This window comes from Pongo pygmaeus, chromosome 18, assembly GCF_028885625.2.
Source record: "Pongo pygmaeus isolate AG05252 chromosome 18, NHGRI_mPonPyg2-v2.0_pri, whole genome shotgun sequence".
In the NCBI taxonomy this organism is placed as follows: Eukaryota; Metazoa; Chordata; class Mammalia; order Primates; family Hominidae; genus Pongo; species Pongo pygmaeus.
In genome coordinates, this window is record NC_072391.2 from 33185651 (window position 1) to 33206175 (window position 20525).

Here is a 20525-nt window from a genome sequence, read left to right on the forward strand (position 1 = left end):
CCTGGACACATATTTTGGCTCTATCATGTACTCACTGTTTAATGTTAGGCAAGTTGCTCCACCTCTCTGAGCCTGTTTCTCTCTTTTATTTTTTTTTTTCTTTTGAGATGGAGTCTCACTCAGTTGTCCAGGCTGGAGTGCAGTGGCACAATCTCAGCTCACTGCAACCTCCACCTCCTAGGTTCAAAAGATTCTCATGCCTCAGCTTCCCGAGTAGCTAGGACTACAGGCACATACCACCACACCTGGCTAATTTTTGTATTTTTAGTAGAGAGAGGGTTTCACCATGTTGGTCAGATTAGTCTCAAACTCTTGACCTCATGTGATCCGCCCACCTCGGCCTCCCAAAGTGCTGGGTTTACAGGCGTGAGCCACTGTGCCCGGCCGTTTCTCATTTTTGAAATGATAATAATGCTTATATCACAGAGTGGCTGAAGTGAGAGAGAAATGAGGCCAGGGCATGTGCACAGATCTGCTTGGATCTATGCTGTCCTGCCACGGGTCATGTGTGTACCTACTGTGCTCGGGGCCAGCAGATACTCGATATATGATAGCTGTTCACATAAATGTTCTCGCACACAAACGTAAGTTAGCTTAGTTGTTGCCTCCTCTTCTCCCTCAGCTTCTTCTTATTCCCAGTTTTCTTCCCTGCCCTCTTACCCAGCTTTTCTTTCTTTTCTTTCTTTCTCTTTTCTTTTTCTTCTTCTTCTTTTTTTTTTTTTTTGTTTTTACATGGAGTCTTGCTCTCTTGCCCAGGCTGGAGTGCAGTGGCATGATCTCGGCTCACGGCAACCTCTGCCTCCTGGGTTCAAGTGATTCTCTTGCCTCAGCCTCCCGAGTAGCTGGGATTACAGGCACACCACCACGCCCAGCTAATTTTTGTATTTTTAGTAGAGACGGGGTTTCACCATGTTGGCCAGGCTGGTCTCCAGCTCCTGACCTCAGGTGATACACCTTCCTCAGCTTCCCACAAGTGCTGAGATTACAGGTGTGAGCCACCCGGCCCGGCCTTACCCAGCTTTTCTAATAAATTTCTAATTTATTTCCCCTGATAGCTTGGCTTCTTCAAACGCCACTACAAGGAAATGCTGGAGGACAAGCCTGAAGACACTGCCACATTCAGAGGGGATGATTTTAGCTGTGTGGCCCCAAATGTGCCTTTGTCCTAATAATCCACTTTCCTGTTTATCTCTACCACTGTGGGCTGGTCTTGCTTGCACCCATAAATCAACTTACATGGAAACAACTTCTGCATAGATCTGCACTGGCCTAAGCAACCTACCAGGTGCTAAGCACCTTCTCGGAGAGATAGAGATTGTAATGTTTTTACATATCTGTCTACCTTTTTCAGCAATGACCCACTTTTTACAGAAGCAGGCATGATGCCAGCATAAATTTTCATATGTGTAAGAATTGTCACATGAAATGAGGATGTTTATAGCACACTTTCCTTGCATGGAAGAGCTATAACCCAGGGACCTGAGTGCCTCTCTGGGAATAGTTGGGGGAACCTATTTGTGGGCATTGAAAAAGTTTTTTCATTTTCTATGGTGATGGGAGCCTGAGGTCATCTTTTCTTGATGGGGCTGAGAGGCATATCAGGGGAGAGGGTCAAAGAGTGTGTGTGTGTGTGTGTGTGTGTGTGTGTGTGTGCGCGTGTGTGCGCATGCGCGTGCACGTGCACACAGGCATGCATTGGTCACGGGTTTCTTCACACACTTCAGGTTCCTCCGTAATGGTAAGTGGGCAGGCTGTCCTAGGAGGTGAAGAAACGTCCAGAGCTCATTTGAACTCCTATCCCCCTTGAATGAGGTACTCAGAAGCCAGGAGAGCCAGGCTAGGAGCATGTGATTTCCCATATAGAAGACCCATTAAGAAAGATTATAGAGAATTATCAAAAGATTCCAAATCCAGCATTAGGTCCCAAGGCCTCACACACAGGACTGTGGAGCCTCCGTCTGAAATCCAGATAGCTGGGATTCACAGACACCAGCGGCTCAGGTGTCCGGCAAGAGTGGGACTTCAGGATCTGCAGCCCTGGGCTCCCATGGGGGCTCTGCCGAGCTGCCGGAACTTGGACAAGTCATTTAATTCCCGAGAATCTCAGGTCCTCCTCTGGAGAAGGTGAACTAAATTTATACCCTGCTCCCAGCGTTACTGCGAGGATTCGGTGTATGGGGAAGCCCATTACAGCCTAGAGCCCTAATTATTAATAGGTGTGTGTGAGAGAGGCCTCATTATTACCAGGTGAGAGACAGGGAGCTGGGATCGCCTACCTGTGAGTGGAGGAGGCTCCCTCGAGCACCCACGTATCAGCGACGTGGGAAAAGCACGTGGAGCGCCCACCGCGCTAGGCGCATGCGCGGAGCAGGAGCGCTTACCAAGCTGGGCGCATGCGCGGAGCGGGCGCCTCTGGGCGCGCTCCCCGTGGCCCTGCCCTCCCCACAGAGCCGCAGACTCGAAGCTTCACACGTTTATTGCGCCCGCGGGCTTCCGGGGCCTCAGGGGTGTTCGTAGCCTGTGGGCAGAGGGTTCACGTGGGTATTGTGGAACAGAGTGTGGTTGCCGTCCCCCCAGGGGTAGGGCTGTGGAGAGAGCGGAGGAGGGAGCGCGCGTGAGCGCCGTGAGTCCGGAGTCCGCGCCTCCCGCGCACCCCGCAGCACCCCCGTGCCACCCGCGCGCCCGTCCCGCGTACCTTGGTGCGGATGCGGAGGTGTTGGTAGGGACGGAACTCGGGGCGCGGGCGGTGGCCCGAGTGGAGATAGGAGTTGAAGGTGCAGAGGGCCACGCTGGGCAGCGCCAGCACGAAGGTCAGCAGACGCCAGGTGCGAGCTGCGGATGGAGCGGGGTGAGCGCGGCGGTCCTGGGGCGGCGGGCCCGGGAACAGGTGGGCAGGGTAGGGGAGCCCCGGGATCCTCCCGCTCCCCACTCACCTCCTGCCCCTCCGTGGCCTCCTTTGGCAGCGCTGGCCAAGCCCCGGGTCAGGGGCCTCAGAGGCAAAGCCATGGTGGTGCGGGGAGCCGGGAACCAGCGCTGTCCTCACTCCGTTTCCTGGGGCCTGGGGTCACCTCCCCTCTCTGGGCCAATCACCTGTTGAGTCTGGAGCACTGGCGGCTATTCTTAGGGGTTTCTATATTTAAAATGGGGCCTGACTGGCTTGAGGTCGTCTCCAGACAGCTGTTGTCCTGTGCCTCTTATTGTGGCAAGGGGGCATTTAAGTACAATATGCCATTCTTTTTATATAGTTGCAGGGAAACTATTTTGTTCCCTATTCTATGCCTGGTGGCTGGCACACAGTTGGGCTTTAATAAATATTTGTAGAATGAATTAAGTGTCTTTTTGAGTCTCAGTGTTTTCAGCTGTAAAATGTGTAATAATTCGTACCTTAAAAGATTTTTTAAATAATGGAGACGGGGATCTCACTATGTTGTCCAGGCTGGTGTGGAACTCTTGAGCTCACGTGATCCTCCCACCTCAGCCTCCCACAGTGCTGGGATTACAGGCACGAGCCACCACACCCTGCCCTTACGTCATTTTTATGAAGTTTATGTAAGGTAGGAATGTGTCAACCTAGATTTTGGCAGGTAACAGTAGTTCAGTATATGTATTAGTCACAGTTCTTTGCAAAGAACAGAACTCACTCTCACTAGTTTTAAAAGATAGGTAATTGAGAATCTTAGGTAGCTTACTATGTCTGGTATAGCCAGAGAGGCCTACAGTCTGCACAGTCAGAAACAAGTCATTCCGTTGGCCAGCTGCAGTGACACCCCCACAGCTCACACTGCTGGACCCTGGATGCCAAAAGCTTCATTAAGGCTGCCCTGGAAAGCCAGAATTTTCCACCCTCATCCCCTCTTGAAAACGGATTCTTCATGAAACCTGTATCCTGGGTCGCTCTTTTCTGAAAGAATTATGTGATTGCACCAACTGGCAACCCCTAGGTCCCCCAGCTGCAGGAGGGGATGGGAAACTGGGCTCTGGATTCTGCCTTAGGGAGGCAGGAATTGTAGGGAAAATCTCCAGGTCTAGGATGAGTATTCAAAAGGTTCCAGGCAGCCACAAGCCTGACAGGTGTCTACTGCAAAGTGCATTATTTCAATCTGAAAAATATGACTACTTGGAGAAAGAAAGCCTAGACAGGGCTGGTGTGAACCCTCTATCAAAGCAGGTCACAAGAAAGCCACAAGACCAGGCAGGGATGACATCTGCCTGTTCTGTCCTCAGCAACCGGCAGGGACCTTGGCATGAAGTAGGTGTTCTAAAAATATGTATGTAATGAATGCTTGAACCTTGTTACTTTGGTTAACCCTACAGCAATGCCTTTTCAAAATTATAATCCAATAGGAAGCTTCCAGCTTTGATCAAGGGCTGATGTACTAATATAAACTTAATATACAAAAGAAGAATGAATTATATAGACATATAATCTGAATCTAATATATAAAAGAAAAACAAGGAAGATACATTTTCAAGAAGGGGCCCTATACCTGTTTCTCGCTGGTAATAAACTGAACAGTAGGTTCCACCCAACTTTAAGCTGCTGCTGCTACTTTTTAAAAAAATAACCTCCTTGAGCAGTCAAATGTTATACAGTGTTACAAAAATTATTCCTGAGCTCTCACTGGGCTATAATAGAATTCTTCCTACAGTTTTTTTCCCAGCTGGACTTTGGCATTGTTGCAGAGAAGATGGGGCTCTATTCTAGTTAAAGATACCTGGCATCTCCCTCTACACATAGCCCCCTCCCTACGTATATAAGATAATGGCTCCTGGAGAAAACAGACATGAAGACAGGTATTTTTACTTGACAAAGTTCTAGAGGCCTGGCATAGTGGCCCACGCTTGTGATCCCAGCACTTTGGGAGAACGAGGAGGGCGGATCACTTGAGGTCAAGAGTTTGAGTCCTGCCTGGCCAACATGGTGAAACCCCGTCTCTACTAAAAATACAAAAATTAGCTGGGTGTGGTGGCCCATGCCTGTAATCCCAGCTACTCGGGAGGCTGAGGCAGGAGAATCGCTTGATCCCAGAAGGTGGAGGTTGTGGTGAGCCAAGATTGTGCCACTGCACTTCAGCCTGGGCGACAGAGTAAGACTGTCTCAAGAAAAAAAAAAAAAAGAAGGAAAAAAGGAAGAAAAGGTTCTAGGTTTCTTTTCTCCCCTAAATGGCCCCTCAGAGTTTTTCTGGTTGCTGCCAAACAATTCCCTGGGAATTCCTATCCCTTTATTCTCAGCTTGGGAGCTCCTGTGGAGAGGTTTTCTTGCTGGGACGTCAAGAACGCCCTGAGGAGGGCCACTTCTGTCTTGGGCTGCTGTCACCATCACGAGGTGCACTTGCCCAGGTACCCAGAGACCTCCGCTCAGATGGTCTGTGCTTTTTTGGGCCCGTCACCATCTTACCTGCCTCTGTAGAGGGTGTGCAGAGCTGTCTCTTCCAGGCTGTGCACTCACCATTGTTTTTGTAAGTTCTCACTCACACAGTTCTTAACCTGGCTGCTGCCAACACTTTCAGTTTCTAGAGGTTTAATTTTTCCTCCACTTCAGGCAGAGGGAAGAACAAACTCACCAGGTGCTAAATAAACCCCGGAGAGCAGCATCTCAGCCTCTTTTCAGAGTATCTCAGCTGTTGGTGGTGAAGGAGGTGGAGGCATGACTCAGGGTCAGTTTCTCTTGTGCCCTCTTCCTGGGATGCTGCATTCCATGACCACATTTTCTAAAGCAAAGACCAATTACAACATGTGATCTACTAAGTATAAATGTTTATGGGGGCCCTAGGGACAGCGTATTTGAAATAGGAATTGTCCTGGAAAAACAACTGTATGGTGATACAGGACGTGGGTTAGCTAGAACGAACAGGTAGAGAGTTGGAGCTCAGACAGCATTGGGGTGGGGTCCAGTGGCAACAGGGGCATAGACTCTAAATAAACGGGGCTCTGAGCTCCCTCTGCACTTGGGAGGGGCCAGCGGCTATGTAATAATGGATGTCTACTGTTTTGTGTCATATGACCAATATATCTATGCCTTCTTTTCTGATACTGACACACACACCCCTGCCCCCCTTATTCTCAGTTCAAGTTCAAGTGGGGTTGACTCCCTCTTTTAGCTCCAAGAAGGGCCACATGATCCAGGCCTACCCAATCAGAGCAGTCTATTCTCCAGGCCATAGTGATTTTTTTTTTTTTTTTTTTTTGAGACAGAGCCTCACTCTGTCCCCCAAGCTGGAGTGCAGTGGTGCAATCTTGGCTCACTGCAACCCCTGTCTCCCATGTTCAAGTGATTATTCTGCCTTAGCCTCCCGAGTAGCTGGGATTACAGGTGCACACCACCACGCTTGTCTACTTCTTTGTATTTTTGGTAGAGATGGGGTTTCACCATGTTGGCCAGGCTGGTCTCGAACTTCTGACCTCAAGTGATCTGCCTGACTCGGCCTCCCAAAGTGCTGGGATTACAGGCGTGAGCCACCCCACCCGGCCGTAGTGATTGTTTTTTGTATTTTGTTTTGAGACAGGGTCTGGCTCTGTCACCCAGGCTGGAGTGCAGTGGTGTGTTCATAGCTCACTGCAGCCTCGAACTCCTGGGTTCAAGCATTCCTCCTATGTCAGCCTCCCAAGTAGCTGGGATTATAGGCACAAACCACTATGCTCAGCTAATTTTTTAAATTTTTTGTAGAGATGGGTCTCACTGTGTTGCCCAGGCTGGGATGATTGTTGTAGGGAGGAGCACAAGTCCATGAGTTCCAATTTTCAGGCCTCTCTCGGACTGTTGAAACACGATTATACTTCAACTGGACTTGGAGCTGCTGGAGCCTCAGGCTGGGGCCTTCAATTGAAGCCAATATTGAAGCCGTTTTCAGAGCAGACCTGAAAAATGGGAGATCTAGCCTTGTTAATATTACGTGAATCCCTGAGTCAAGATGTGCCAGAATTGAGAAAGAGCTGAACTCTTAAGACTTTTCAGTTATGTGAAATAACAAATCCCCTATTCGTAAAAGCCAGTTAGAAATGGGGCTTTAAGTCCTAATTTATTGTTAAACGTTTTTTGTGAAGCTATAGCACATCTCTAAACTTTTACCAGCACATTTCTGATTTCTGTTCGCCTGTACTGTGATCCATGTTTTATTGAAGTTTTGGGGCTTCTTTTGTAGAAATGATAGAAATGTATTTAATAAACATTCCGGAGTATGTATGCCTTTAATGAATTAAACCTAATAGGCACTTAATATGAAGGGATTTAATGTTTGTGAAAATGAAGTGAGACAAATAAATTACACATTGAGATAAAGCCCAAGTTGCTAAATGTTTAAAGGTTGAGGCTTGTAATTTTATTTTCTTTCATTTTATAATAGTGTAGTGTGACACATCACAATACATCTCTACACTGTGATTTGATTTCTCCCGAATCTGTGTCTAATGCTGGGAACACTGATGTTCTGGCTGAACCCATGACACTTGCACACTTGTGCTGTTTGCCTCATGACTGGGGTCACTCCAGCCAAGGCTGCAAACTAGGACAGAGTTTGAAATTGGTGCTCCCCTGCAAGACCTTTACTTCACATATTATGGAATCAGGACCACTAGGCCAGCTGGTCTATAAAGAGCTCCTAAAATGGCAACCTGTTAATCTCAGATTTTTTTTTAGACGGAGTCTCACTGTGTTGCCCAGGCTAGAGTGCAGTGGTGCGATCTCAGCTCACCGCGGCCTCAGCCTCCTGAGTAGCTGGAATTGTAGATGTGCGCCATCACGCCCGGCTAATTTTTGCATTTTTAGTAGAGATGGGGTTTCACTATAATCTCATCATCTGAAATTATGGCCAGACTGGTCTTGAACTCCTGACTTCAGGTGATCCACCTGCCTCAGCCTCCCAAAGTGTTGGGATTACCAGCGTGAGCTACCATGCCTGACCATAATCTCAGATATTTTCCAAACCAGTATTTTGCCACCAGTAAATGCTGATTATTATAAATACACTCAAAGGCCTTTTTGTCCTATGACTGATGCTGCTGAAAATTTGATGTAACCATCTTGGCAATTTGTGGTAATCTCATTTCTACAAATGTGTGGAGGAGATGCATGAGACCCAAGTAAACAATATTGTTTTCAGTTGCTTTTTTCTGTTATCACTATAGACATAACCATGGAATCATCGAATGACAGGCACAGTAACCAGGAAGACATAGATTGATTGGGTGGGGTCACCTTCATAGTCACCTTGGCTAACTTTCCAAGTATGTACACATTGTATCTTGGGAGGACAACAAGGATGAAAGAAACCCAAGTTTTAGCATAGAATACTTGAGCAGCTGGAAGTGGTTCCTTCACATAAGTAATATTAATTGAGCACCCACTGTGAGCCAGGCCCTGCACCAGGGTCTCTTGCTCTCGTGGAGCTCAGTCTGCTGGGGAGATAGGTTACCAGACAGACATGCCCTATGTTCTCAATGCCACTGGAGCACTCACCACGTCAGGTGTGACACGAGAAGTGGGGCAGTCTCTCAGTGGAAGTGGGGCTCATATGAATGAGTAGGGCAAGTCTGGGAGACAGAAAAGGGGAAAGGTCATTTTGGGCAGTGGAAAGAAATAAATCAAGTGCAAAAACACAGAGGTGCAGGAGGCCCTGGCCAGCAAAGGCACAGAGGTCAGGCAAAGCCCAATGGAGAAGCATGCATGCCACGCTAAAGCATTTGAACCCTGTTCTGTAGGACCTGCTGGGGTCATCGGAGGGGGTGGAGGGGTGGGAGTGGCAGGCAGGAGATGCTTTCGGACAGGAGACTGACATCAGATTTAGTGTTGGAGTCTGGAGTCTGAGGCAGGAATCTATAATAACTCGTAGGTTCTATGGATGCTGAACCAGATGCAGAGGCGGGAACCAGGCAAGATTGGCTAGGAGTCTTCTGCAACAGTCCAGGCTCATGATGACAGGACTTGCACCTGCGAGAGAGCACAGGCCACAGAGGGCACGGGGTGCTGTCGAAAAACTCTTCTGAGGTACAACAAGTAGATGGCAGTGCCTGATACTACTTGTATTGGGAGAAAGAGGCATCAAGGATTGGGGTAGCAAGCTTGGAAACCGAACCAGTAATGCTACCACAGACTTTCATGCAGTTTAAATTCTCATAGGGTAACTTTTTTTTCCTCACTCTAATAGCACATCGTTAAGACAACCAACAAACACTTTTTATTTTTATTTTTATTTTGATTCGGAGTCTCGCTGTCGCCCAGGCTGGAGTGCAGTGGCACGATCTCGGCTCACTGCATGCTCCGCCTCCCGGGTTCATGCCATTCACCATTCTCCTGCCTCAGCCTCCAGCGTAGCTGGGACTGCAGGAGCCGGCCACCACGCCCGGCTAATTTTTTTGTATTTTTTTAGTAGAGACGGGGTTTCACTGTGTTAGCCAGGATGGTCTCAATCTCCTGACCTTGTGATCCGCCCGCCTCGGCCTCCCAAAGTGCTGGGATTACAGGCGTGAGCCACCGTGCCCAGCTGACAACCAACAAACGCTTTTAAAAATACTTATCTAAAAAGCACAAGAGAAGCCGGGTGCGGTGGCTCATGCCTATAATCCCAGCACTTTGGGAGGCTGAGGTGGGCGGATCACCTGAGGTCAGGAGTTCGAGACCAGCCTGGCCAGCATGGTCAAACCCCCTCTCTACTAAAAATACAAAAATTAGCTGGGCGTGGTGGTGGGCGCCTGTAATCCCAGCTACTCAGGAGGCTGAGGTAGAAGAATCGCTTGAACCCGGGAGATGGAGGTTGCAGTGAGCAGAGATCATGCCACTGCACTGCAGCCTAGGCAAAAGAGCAAGATTCCGTCTCAAGAAAAAAAAAAAAAAAAAGAGAGAAATAATATTAATCACTAATATTAAGATAACACAACATTATTCCTGTCCACACCAAGAATATACCTTGTATATTATTATTACTTCGATAATATGCCTTTGCCTACTACCTACCTAAATCCTTTTGTTATTTTAGTTATTTTAGAGAGACAGGGTCTCACTCTGTCGCCCACGCTGGGGTGCAGTGGCTTGATCATAGCTCACTAGAGCCTTGAACTCTCCAACTCAAGCGATCCTTCCGCCTCACCTTCCTGAGTAGCTGGGACTACAGGCCAGCGCCACCACACCAGCTCGTTTTATTTTTATTTCACAAAGATGCGGTCTCGCTAGGCTGCCCAGGCTGGTCTCAAATTCTTTGGGCTCACGCGATCCTCCCACCTCGGTCTCTTAAAGCGCTGGGATTACAGGTGTGAGTCGCCGCCCGCAGCCTCACCTGCCTAAATTCCTTAATGTGTAAGGGAAAGGAGCGAGAATTAAGGGGGAAAAAAACAAACAAAATAGCCCCCAGCACTTCTGAGAAAGATCTGCCATACAGAAAAGCCGTCCTGAGCGGGTCTGTGTGGAGGGAGGGGACTGCATCTCAGATCCACAGTCCACCGGGGGCTGCAACTATTCCACCCGAGGCTGCAGCACGCTGGTTCTTCAGTGTCGGGCCAGGTTGGACCTCCGGCTGGAGGCCTTCCACACCGGAAACACTGGTAGGGCTCCTCTCCAGTGTGGGTTCGAGGGTGGCGGAGGAGCTCAGCACTGTCGCTGAAGCCTGGCCCTGGCCTCGCCGAGCGATCGGGCCGCTCTGTGCTGCGAGGCCTCCCGGGCTGGCTCAGGGTAGCCTGGGGCCTGAACCGCCTCCCGCAAGTCCCGTCCCGCGCTCGCACAGCTTCTGGGCCCCATCGCCCCCTCCTGCTGAGCTGCCGGCTGGGTGACTGGCGGAACCTGGGCAACTTCCAGGCCTCCCGGAGGCCGGGAAGGCCGGATGGAACCAGAGGCTGGAGACTGAGTGGGGGGCCAGGATAAAGGAAGGGAGGTCGGGGCAGGAGTGTGGATGGGGGCAGACGTTGAAGGAAGGACCCGGGGCTCCCAAAGGGCCGGAGCCCGGAGGTGCTGCCCGGGGCGACTGAGCTGGGTGCGAGGCTGACGCTCTCCACGCTCCCACGCCTGCAGGTCTTCTTCCCTGGGTGCGGGAGGACGCGCTGGGAGAGGGAGGTCTTCTCATTGACGCTGTCACCGCAGCTGCAGCAGCAGAACGGACGCTCTCCTGTGTGAATTCGCTGGTGGCGGATCAGCTTCCACCGGTCCCCAAAAACCTGCTGGCACTGGGGACAGACGCAGGGCCAGTGTGTGCTTGGTGAGCCAGCAGCAGAGCTGGCCGCTAAGCCCTTGCCGCACTCCCCGCTGACGAATGGCTTCTCCCGAGTGGACTCGCTGGTGCTTGATGAGGTTGGAGCGGCCACAGCAGGTCTTGCCGCACTGGGGACAGCGATAAGGTCTCTCGCCAGTCGTTATGGACCCGCCAGTGTTGGAGGAGGGATGCGCTCTGAGTAAAACCCCTCCCGCAGGCCCTGCACTTGCAGGGCTGACGGCCCCGGGTGAATCTGCCGGTGCTGCAGCAGGTCGGAGCTCTGGCTGAAACGCTTTCCACAGTCAGGGCAGGGGGAAGGCTTCTCACGAGCAGGGCTTCGGAGATGACCGCTCAGGGAGTAACTGTACCGGAGGCTCTTGCCGTACTCGGCGCAGCTGTGGGGCCTCTGCCGCACTCAGGCTTCCCGCGGCCACCAGCTCACAGTCTGGGAGCAGCACCCGGCCCCAGGCCTCGGGGGCTGTCTGGAGAGTTCTGTAATGTAAGACTCTGGGCAATGTCATCTGAAGGTGTTTCTTGAGGCTCTGGGGCATGTCCCTGGGTGTTCCCCATCACTAAGTCCATCCTCTTGGATACACTGGTCCTCACTGCTGTGTCCAGTTCCTGCGGAAGGAAAGATTTCAGATCCCGGAGCCATCATTCTCTCTAGAGGGAGAGAAAACCACAGAAGAATTTTACTACAAACTGCAAAGGAGGCTTTGCTTTCAGAATCCCATAATCAATGCTTCTTTATTATTATTTTACTGTTTCCTTTTTTTTTTTTTTTTTATTATTTAAAGACAGGGTCTATCTCTGTTGCCCAGGCTGGAATGCAGTGGTACGATCTCTGATCACTGCAACCTTTGCCTCTCTGGCTCAAGTGATCCTCCCACCTCAGTCTCTCAAGTAGCTGGGACTATACGTGCACACCACTAGGCCCAGCATTTTTTTTTTTGGTAGAAGCTGGGTTTTATCATGTTGCCCAAGCTGCTCTCAAACTCCTGGGCTCAAGCGGTTGGCCCACCTGGGCCACCCAAAGTGCTGGGATTACAAGCATGAGCTACCATGCCCGGCCTCCTATAATCAATGCTTTTTTTGTTTGTTTTTGAGAGGGAGTCTTGCTCTGTCACCCAGGCTGGAGTACAGTGGTGCTATCTATCTCAGCTCACTGCAACCTCTGCCTCCCGGGTTCAAACGAATCTCTTGCCTCAGCCTCCCGAGTAGCTGGGATTACAGGTGCCTGCCAGCAGCCTGGCTAATTTTTTTTTGTATTTTAGTAGAGATGGGATTTCACCATGTTGGTCAGGCTGGTCTCAAACTCCTGACCTCGTGATCCACCCACCTCGGCCTCCCAAAGTGCTGGGATTACAGGCGTGAGCCACTGCACATGGCTAATCAATGCTTCTTAATAGTAAGATTTATTTTAAAATTTGGATTGGGGTTATAAGACTTTTAGTAGTCTTGGATATTACCATCTTTATCCTGAATGAAAGTGTAGCAAGAGGCTGGGCACAGTGGCTCATGCCTATAATCCCAGCACTTTGGAAGGCTGAGGCCAGAGGATCCTTGAGCCCAAGAGACTAGCCTCGGCAACAAAGCAAGACCTTGTCTGTATTAAAATTACAAAAGCGTGGTAAGGATCATTTCCTCACTAACCTTGAACATCCAAACACAAACCATCACAAAGAATCAACTTCAGAAAGACATTATTACTTTATTGGTTAAGGTGATTAAAAGAAGGGGGCCCCTCAGGCCACAAAGATAATTAACTGATTTGTCACAAACCATATTGAAACTCTTTTTTGAAAAGGGTATAGATAACTTTTAATTTACAATTTTAACAATCACATTAGCCAAGAGTAGAGTTTGCAATAGGACTAGAAAGTATTCCAGTGGCTCATATATAAGTGGGCTAATTTTATCTATTTTTAGGCCTATTAGGCCTGTCAGTCTGGATTTTCCATTCCTTGGAAATGGGGACTGGGGAACAGATGCTTCTGGCCACTCTGAGCCCTGGCTTGATCCTTAGGTCTCATCTCTCTCTCTCCCCGTTTGTGCTTCACCTCACAGCGGATACTTGGCTCTTATCTCAGGACCTGACCTCCCACTGAGCTCCAAGCCTGCAAAGCATGCTGCCACCCAGGTATTTCCCCCTTAACATCCTGCCATCACTTCAAATTTAATACCCCTATGCCAAAAAATCACTGACTCCTAATTTCACTTTTGTTGGTGGCACCAGTTTCATTCTCTTGGACACCTAAGCTCAAAAACAATGGAACTTCTTTTGACTCATCGCTCTCCTTCCTTCCCTAGAAGTGAGCTACCATTTAAAAGTGATGTGCTCATTCTCAGCAAACTATCGCAAGGACAGAAAAACAAACATTGCATGTTTTCACTCATAGGTGGGAATTGAACAATGAGAACACATGGACACAGGAAGGGGGACATCACACACCGGGGCCTGTTGTGGGGTGGGGGGAGGGGGGAGGGATAGCATTAGGAGATATACCTAATGTTAAATGACGAGTTAATGGGTGCAGCACACCAACATGGCACATGTATACATATGTAACTAACCTGCACATTGTGCACATGTACCCTAGAACTTAAAGTATAATAATGAAAAAAAAAGTGATGTGTTATCATCAGTCACCCGGGAAATGCAAATTAAAACCACAATGAGTGCCCTTATGCACCCATTAAAATCGAGCAGACTGAAGGTGCTAACTGTTGCCTGAGGATATGGAGTCTCACACATTGCTAGGGAAATGTAAAATGGCCTGGGCATTTTGGAAACCAGTTTCGGTTAACAGTAAATTAAATGTACACTTACCACATGACTCAATAATTCTACTCTTAGGATTTACTCAAGGAAAATAAAAACATATGTCCACACAAAGACTTTTTCACAAATGTGCATATCAGCTTTATTCATAATAGGCATAAGCTAGAAACATCCAAATATCCATCAATGGGTGGAAGAATAAAGAAAGGGTGGTTTACCCATGTAACAGAATACTAGCAACAAAGAGGAACTGCTGTTACCTGCAAGCAATGGATGAGTCTCAAAATTATGTTAAACCAGAGAAGCCAGACACAAGAGAATACATACTATATGATTCAATTTCTGTGAAATTCTATTTTTACAAAAAGCAGAACTTACTCATAGGGGCAGAAAGTAGACCAGTGGCTCTCTGGGGCTGGGTCAGGGAGAGAGCAGCTGACTGCGTGGGGCATGAGAGGGTGACGGCAAAGTTCTGCACCCTGAATGTGATGATGGTTATGCCCGTGTACACATTCACCAAAAACCAGCAACCTGTACACTTAAAATGGGTGTGTTTTGTATATAACTTATACTTCAGTAAGTGTCAGCACAGATAGGCTAAGCGTCTTCTGAGATGTAACATAGGTAGACAGGAGTATCAGTGCTGACTGGCCAACTATCTTTAAAATATTTTATTAAGCTATAAATAATACGGAGTTGAAATAGCCAGGGCTTACAGTGTACTTACTATGTGCCAGGTACTATTCTAACAGTTTCCACATATTGGTTAGACCTCACAACAACTCTCCAAGATACTAATGATTACCCCATTTTACAGATGAAGAAACTGAGGCATAGAAAGTTTAAATAATTTAGAAAAGCCATACATATGGTAAAAAAATTTTTGGCTCCAGGGAGCTTCCTCTTAACTACTATGCCACAATACTTCTCATTAGGACAATTTTGAAATAGACACACTCCTTCCTCCATAATTTCATCTCCTCTATAAAAAATATTTTCACGTTTGCATATTTTATTCAGGCTTTGCCAACATGCATATGCATTTTAACTACTCCATAATCATAGTTTAGACACAGAGCAAGAGGAAGCCATTCCAAGCAACAGACGAATCTAATTTTGCTCTCTGAAAAATAAGCATTTTTTTAACTTATGAACACTTCTCATTCATTCACATTCTTTCATAATGATCTATTTTAATGGCTTTGTTTGAAATACCATATTATATTGTATTCATTTCCTTTATTATTGGAATAGATCATTAATAGAGATAATGCTGTAATGAGCATCTTCATGGAATGCACAGAGCTTTTTTTTTTTTCCATGTGTAATCTTTTATGTAGGAATCATTCCCAGGAGCGCAGCTGCTGCCCCATATAATAAGAAAGGGCCTCTGGCCTCGATAAAGCAGCAGCTCTTATACCAGTATGAATGAGCTACTGTTCAATTTGCTAGTGCCTGAGACTGGTCCAGACTCCAGCCCATTCATGGTCTTGAGGGCCCTAGGAAGACCACAGCAATTCCCGCAACTTTCCTTTGGGAGTCAGTGGGGACCTGTTACTGAAATCAGTCCTTGTGCCAATTAAAAGTACCACAGGCTGCCAGAAATTTCCATCTAGTTTTCTACTATCACTCAACATTCTTCTTGTGACTATAACTCCTCTCCTACATTCCCTGTCATCAGCCTTGCCCAGGCTTTCCTGATCTCATCCCTAGATGAGTATGTGTTTTCCAGTTGGCCTTTTGTGATTTGATTCCCCTCTCTTCCAATGAATGATCTGACACAAGGGCTGTCAAGTATGCTTGTTACTGTAGGGCAGTGCTTCCTGTTTTCACAGCATGGAACCCACAGAAAATGTTACAATATGAGCAACTCACAGGGATAAAGGGTTGAGATTGCTCCCTACTGGAGGTGCCCGGCCCAGTGCTTCAGGCCACCCTAGGCCCTACCTACCTTCCTCAGGGGTTAAAGCAGTGGTTCTCAGTGCTAGCTGCACATTAGGATTACCTGGGAGCTTTCAAAATTATTTTGCCTGTGCTTCACCCAGGAGTAACAACATACAGCCAAGGTTAAGAACCTTTTTAGCTAAATGGTTATCTGTTTATCCTCAGTTACCTCCACAGCTTATCCTTCTACTACAGTGCCTCCTGAGTAATGGGCACACCGTACAGTATTATTATTATTGATTATTATTAGTATTAGAGACAGGCTGTCCCTCTATCATCCAGGCTGGAGTGCAGTGGCACCATCATGGCTCACTGCAGCCTCGACCTCCTGGGCTCAAGCGATCCTCCCTCAGCCTCCTGAGTAGCTGGGATCACAGGTGTGCACCACCACACCTGGCTAATTTAAAAAAAATAATAATAATTAGTGTAGACAGGATCTCATTATGTTGCCTACGCTACTCTCCAACTCTTGGGCTCAAGCGATCCTCCCGCCTTGGCTTCCCAAAGTGCTGGGATTACAGACCTGAGCCACAGCGCCCGGCAGAATACAGAAGTAATAAACTAAGGTCAAGGCCATGTACTGAGGTGTTCAAGGCTCTGAACTGCTGGACTCAATGTCACAAGATAAATTTTAACCTCACCAAACCCTCTCAGCTTAAAAGTATCTGCTAAGTTCTGAGAAAGCAAACGGGGCGTGTGAAAAGACGGGTGTTCATGCCTGTGTGTATGTGAGGTCGGTGATGCCGTTAAGGACAGAACCCAGGGGAGGACTCGGGGACGGGGGAGGCGGCTGGGATTTTAAGGCGGGCCGGGTGTGCTGCAGCCCAGCACTGCCGGAGAATCGCTGGGAAACGGCTCCAGCAGGAGAATGGAGGGTGGACGGCCGGCCGCAAAGGCGGTGGAGGTGCTGAACCGCCCCTTCCCTCCTGATAACACCGACGTGCGTGTGGGGTCCACGGAACGCCCCACCAAGCCTCGCCTGGCGCGGGGTCGAGGGGCTCGGCGGAGGAGCGTGTTCAGAGGCAGAGGCGGTGGGCCCGGGCTGCGGCCCTTCGCTCGATTTTTTTTTTTTTTTTTTTTGAGACGGAGTCTCACTGTGTTCCCCAGGCTGGAGTGCAGTGGTGAGATCTCGGCTCACTGCAACCCCTGCCTCCCGGGTTCAAGCGATTCTCCTGCCTCAGCCTCCCGAGTAGCTGGGACCACAGGCGTCCGCCACCACGACCGGCTAATTTTTGCATTTTTAGTAGAGACGGGATTTCACCATATTGGCCAGGCTGGTCCCGAACTCCTGACCTCGTGATCCGCCCGCCTCGGCCTCCCAAAGTGCTGGGATTACGGGCGTGAGCCACCGCGCCCGGCCCCTTCGCTCGCTCTTACCCGGTGAGGTCCCGTGCCCGCGTACCTCCCGCATGACACCTGGGCGTGCGGCCGAGCCGGGAACGCCCCTGTCCCGCGAGCCGCCCCCGAGAGACAAGGCGGATCAGAACCCAGCCGGGCGCGTAGCTCCGGGAAGGGGACGTGGCGAGGACCCGGCAGCGGCGGGGGCTGCGGGGAAACGTGGTCCCCGCAAGGGACCCTGGGAGCTGGCGGCGTCCTGGCCCGGCGTCCGGGGCCCACGGCCCAGGACTAGGATGCCGGGGGTCTCGGGAGTCCTCCCTAACCTCAGTCATAGGGCGCTCCGTATCCAGCCCGCCCTGCTTGCCTCTCGCTTCCCCCAAATACTGCCCCGACCTGTCCCCTGGCCCTCACCAAGACAGAGAGAAACGACCGAGACAGTGAGGACTCCGCAAACAGCCGCCTGAGACCCAACCCCTCCACTCCCTGACCAGGATGAGGGAGTCCGCGCCATGCGCATGCACACGCGCGGGCCTCTCCTCCTCCCACCTTCAGCGCGTCTCGCCCGGGAACCGAGGGAAGGGAATGACGGCGCGACGGCGACCCCTAGGGGCGGGAGGAGGCGCGAGGAGCGGGGCTGGGAAGCGCCATGGTGCAGGTTGAAGGGGGACATTGGGTCACTGGGCTGGGTGGGATTAGGGTAGGGCGAGTGAGGCACTGCCCTCTGGCACAGAATTTAAGGAGGCACCCCAAAATTTAGTAATCAGGATACACAGACTGGGCGCGGTGGCTCACACCTGTAATCCCAACACTTTGGGAGGCCAAGGCGGGAGGATTGCTTGAGGCCAGGAGTTAGGGATCAGCCTGGGCAACAAAGCGAGACCCCCATCTCTACAAAAAAAAAATTAAAATTTAGCCGGGCTTGGTGGTGGGCGCCTGTGGTCCCAGCTACTCAGGATGCTTAAGTGGGAGGCTCACTTGAGCCCAGGAGGTTGAAGCTGCAGTGAGTTATGGTGGCACCTCTGCACTCCAGCCTGGGCAACAGAGCAAGACCATGTCTCTTTAAAAAAAAAAAAAAAAAAAAAAAAAAAAAAAAAAAAAGCCAGACGCGGTGGCTCACGCCTGTAATCCCAGCACTTTGGAAGGGCAAGGGTAGTGGATCAGTTGAGGTCAGGAGTTCGAGACCAGCCTGGCCAACATGGCGAAACTAAAAATACAAAAAGTATGCTACCAAAAATACAAAAATTAGCCGGGTATGGTGGCGCACACCTGTAATCCCAGCTACTTAGGAGACTGAGGCAGGAGAATCGCTTGAACCCAGGAGGCAGAGGTTGCAGTGAGCCGAGATCATGCCACTGCACTCCAGCCTGGGTGAAAAGAGTGAAACCCTGTCTCAAAAACAACAACAACAACAACAACAACAAAAGCCCAAAGTATATTATATTCACACCCTACTGAGTTTGATTCCTGGTTCCACCAGTTAATAGCTGTGGGAGTTTGGGCAGTTTGGTGAATCTAATCTCTGTATCTCAATTTCTTCATCTGTAACATGGCAATAATAACAGCACCTACTTACCTCATAAGGTTGCCGGGAAGATTTAAGGAGATAAGCCACGTGAAGAGCTTAGCACAATGTCTGGAACATGGTAAGTGTTCAGTGAATGTTAGTCAGTTGGTGGCTATGGCAGCCATCTGCTGAGATAGTTCCCAGTGATCCTACTCCTGGTGTTCACACTCTTTTTAGTCCCTTCCCACAGTGCACCAGGGTTGGTCTATGTGACCTGTGGAATACTATAGGAGATTTTTTCTTTCTTTCTCTCATTCTCTTTCTTTCTTTCCTCTTTTTTTTTTTTTTTTTTTTGACAGAGTTTTGCTCTATCACCCAGGCTGGAGTGCAGTGGCACGATCTCGGCTCACTGCAACCTCTGCCTCCTGGGTTCAAGTGATTCTCATGCCTCAGCCTCCCAAGTAGCTGGGATTATACACACGGCCACCACATCTGGCTAAATTTTGTAATTTTAGTAGAGATGGGGTTTTGCCATGTTGGCCAGGCTGGTCTCGAACTCCTGACCTTACGTGATCCACCCACCTCAGCCTCCCAAAGTGCTGGGATTACATGCATGAGCCACCGTACCTGGCAAGAATTACTAATAATTAGGTTATAAAAGTCATGACAGTGAAAACCTCCCAACTTATTCTGAGGCCAGTATTACCCTACTGTCAAAATCAGACAAAGACATCACAAGAAAACTAGAGACTAATATCTCTTATGAATATAGACATAAAAATCCTCAAGAAAATACCAGCAAATAAAATTCAGAAATATATAAAAAGGATAACCAGGTGGGATTTATCCCAGGAATGCACAGTTAGCTTAACTTATGAAAATTAATTAATACACTACAGCAATACAATAAAGGAAAACATTAATTATTATTTCAATCGGTGTAAAAACAGCATTTGACAACATTCAGCACCCTTCATCATAAAAATACTCAGCAAACTAGGAATAGAAGGAAACTCAATTAACGTGATAAAGGGCATCTATGAAAAAACCTACTGCCAACATCATACTCAATGGTGAGAGAATAAAAGCTTTTCCTCTAAGATCAGAAACAAGAAAGGGATGCCCACTTTTGCCACATCTATTCAGCCTTGTACTGGAAGCTGTCACCAGTTCTTGCCTGGAAGCTCTTGCCATGAGGCAAGGAAAAATAAAAAGCAAATCAGAAAGGAAGAATTAAAACTATCTCCATTTATAGATGAGGTGATTTTATAGAAAATCCTAAAGAATCTATGAAAAAACTTTGTTAGAGCTAATAAACAAATTCTGCAAAGCTGTAACAACAAAATCAATACACAGAAGTCAGTTGTGTTTCTATACTCTTGATATATTCTATATTCTGATGTAGTCTATTTTCTGCTGCTATAACCATGCCACAGATTGGGTAATTTATAAAGAAAGGAGATTTATTTGACTCACAGTTCTGCAGGCTTAGAGGTCCAACAGCATGGCACCAGTATCAAGGGTCATCCATGGCAGAAGGTGAAAGTGCATTGTATTAGTCTGTTTTCACACTGCTGTAAGGAACTACCTGAGACTGGGTAATTTATTTAAAAAAAAAAAGAAAGAAAGAAAAAAAAAGAGGCCAGGCACAGTGGCTCATGCCTGTAGTCCCAGCACTTTGAGAGGCAAGGTGGGCAGATCACCTGAGGTACGGAATTTGAGACCAGCCTGGCCAACGGTAAAACCCTGTCTCTACAAAAAATTTAGCTGGCTATGGTGGCAG

General features: G+C 48.6%; 3 protein-coding genes across 4 annotated transcripts in view; 1 reads left to right on the forward strand and 2 right to left on the reverse strand.

Moving 5' to 3' along the window:
* The window catches only part of ITGAD (integrin subunit alpha D), a 33386-nt gene extending 31840 nt beyond the window's left edge, over positions 1–1546 (forward strand). For both annotated transcript variants that reach the window (XM_054453601.1, XM_054453602.1), the window contains exon 30: positions 1056–1546. In XM_054453601.1, the coding sequence (XP_054309576.1) occupies positions 1056–1169 (114 nt within the window). In that variant the 3' untranslated portion in view covers positions 1170–1546. The remainder of the gene's footprint in view (positions 1–1055) is intronic.
* A 918-nt stretch (positions 1547–2464) lies between these two features.
* On the reverse strand, positions 2465–3105 carry LOC129015741 (cytochrome c oxidase subunit 6A2, mitochondrial). The gene is made up of 3 exons (XM_054454242.2): positions 2934–3105; positions 2696–2832; positions 2465–2585 (listed from the first exon to the last, which is right to left on the reverse strand). The coding sequence occupies exons 1-3, from the start codon at positions 3004–3006 to the stop codon at positions 2502–2504; spliced, it is 294 nt and encodes a 97-aa protein (XP_054310217.1). The 5' UTR covers positions 3007–3105; the 3' UTR covers positions 2465–2501.
* Positions 3106–7323: 4218 nt separating this feature from the next.
* On the reverse strand, positions 7324–17570 carry ZNF843 (zinc finger protein 843). The gene is made up of 3 exons (XM_063654285.1): positions 17278–17570; positions 11414–11569; positions 7324–11323 (listed from the first exon to the last, which is right to left on the reverse strand). Exons 1-3 carry the CDS (start codon positions 17568–17570, stop codon positions 10309–10311), a joined length of 1464 nt encoding a protein of 487 aa, XP_063510355.1. The 3' UTR covers positions 7324–10308.
* Positions 17571–20525: the final 2955 nt, after the last annotated feature.

What these genes read in the sequence shown, in the direction of transcription:
- LOC129015741 (XM_054454242.2), bottom strand. Translation starts at nt 3,006, where the DNA reads ATGGCTTTGCCTCTGAGGCCCCTGACCCGGGGCTTGGCCAGCGCTGCC. An exon ending in AGGCCACGGAGGGGCAGGAG is followed by an intron (nt 2,833 to 2,933) that starts GTGAGTGGGGAG and finishes CTCCATCCGCAG; the next exon opens with CTCGCACCTGGCGTCTGCTG. An exon ending in ACCTCCGCATCCGCACCAAG is followed by an intron (nt 2,586 to 2,695) that starts GTACGCGGGACG and finishes CTCTCTCCACAG; the next exon opens with CCCTACCCCTGGGGGGACGG.
- ZNF843 (XM_063654285.1), bottom strand. Translation starts at nt 17,570, where the DNA reads ATGACTGAGGTTAGGGAGGACTCCCGAGACCCCCGGCATCCTAGTCCT. An exon ending in CGGGCACGGGACCTCACCGG is followed by an intron (nt 11,570 to 17,277) that starts GTAAGAGCGAGC and finishes GAGGCCCCACAG; the next exon opens with CTGCGCCGAGTACGGCAAGA. An exon ending in CGGCAGATTCACCCGGGGCC is followed by an intron (nt 11,324 to 11,413) that starts GTCAGCCCTGCA and finishes ACGACTGGCGAG; the next exon opens with AGACCTTATCGCTGTCCCCA.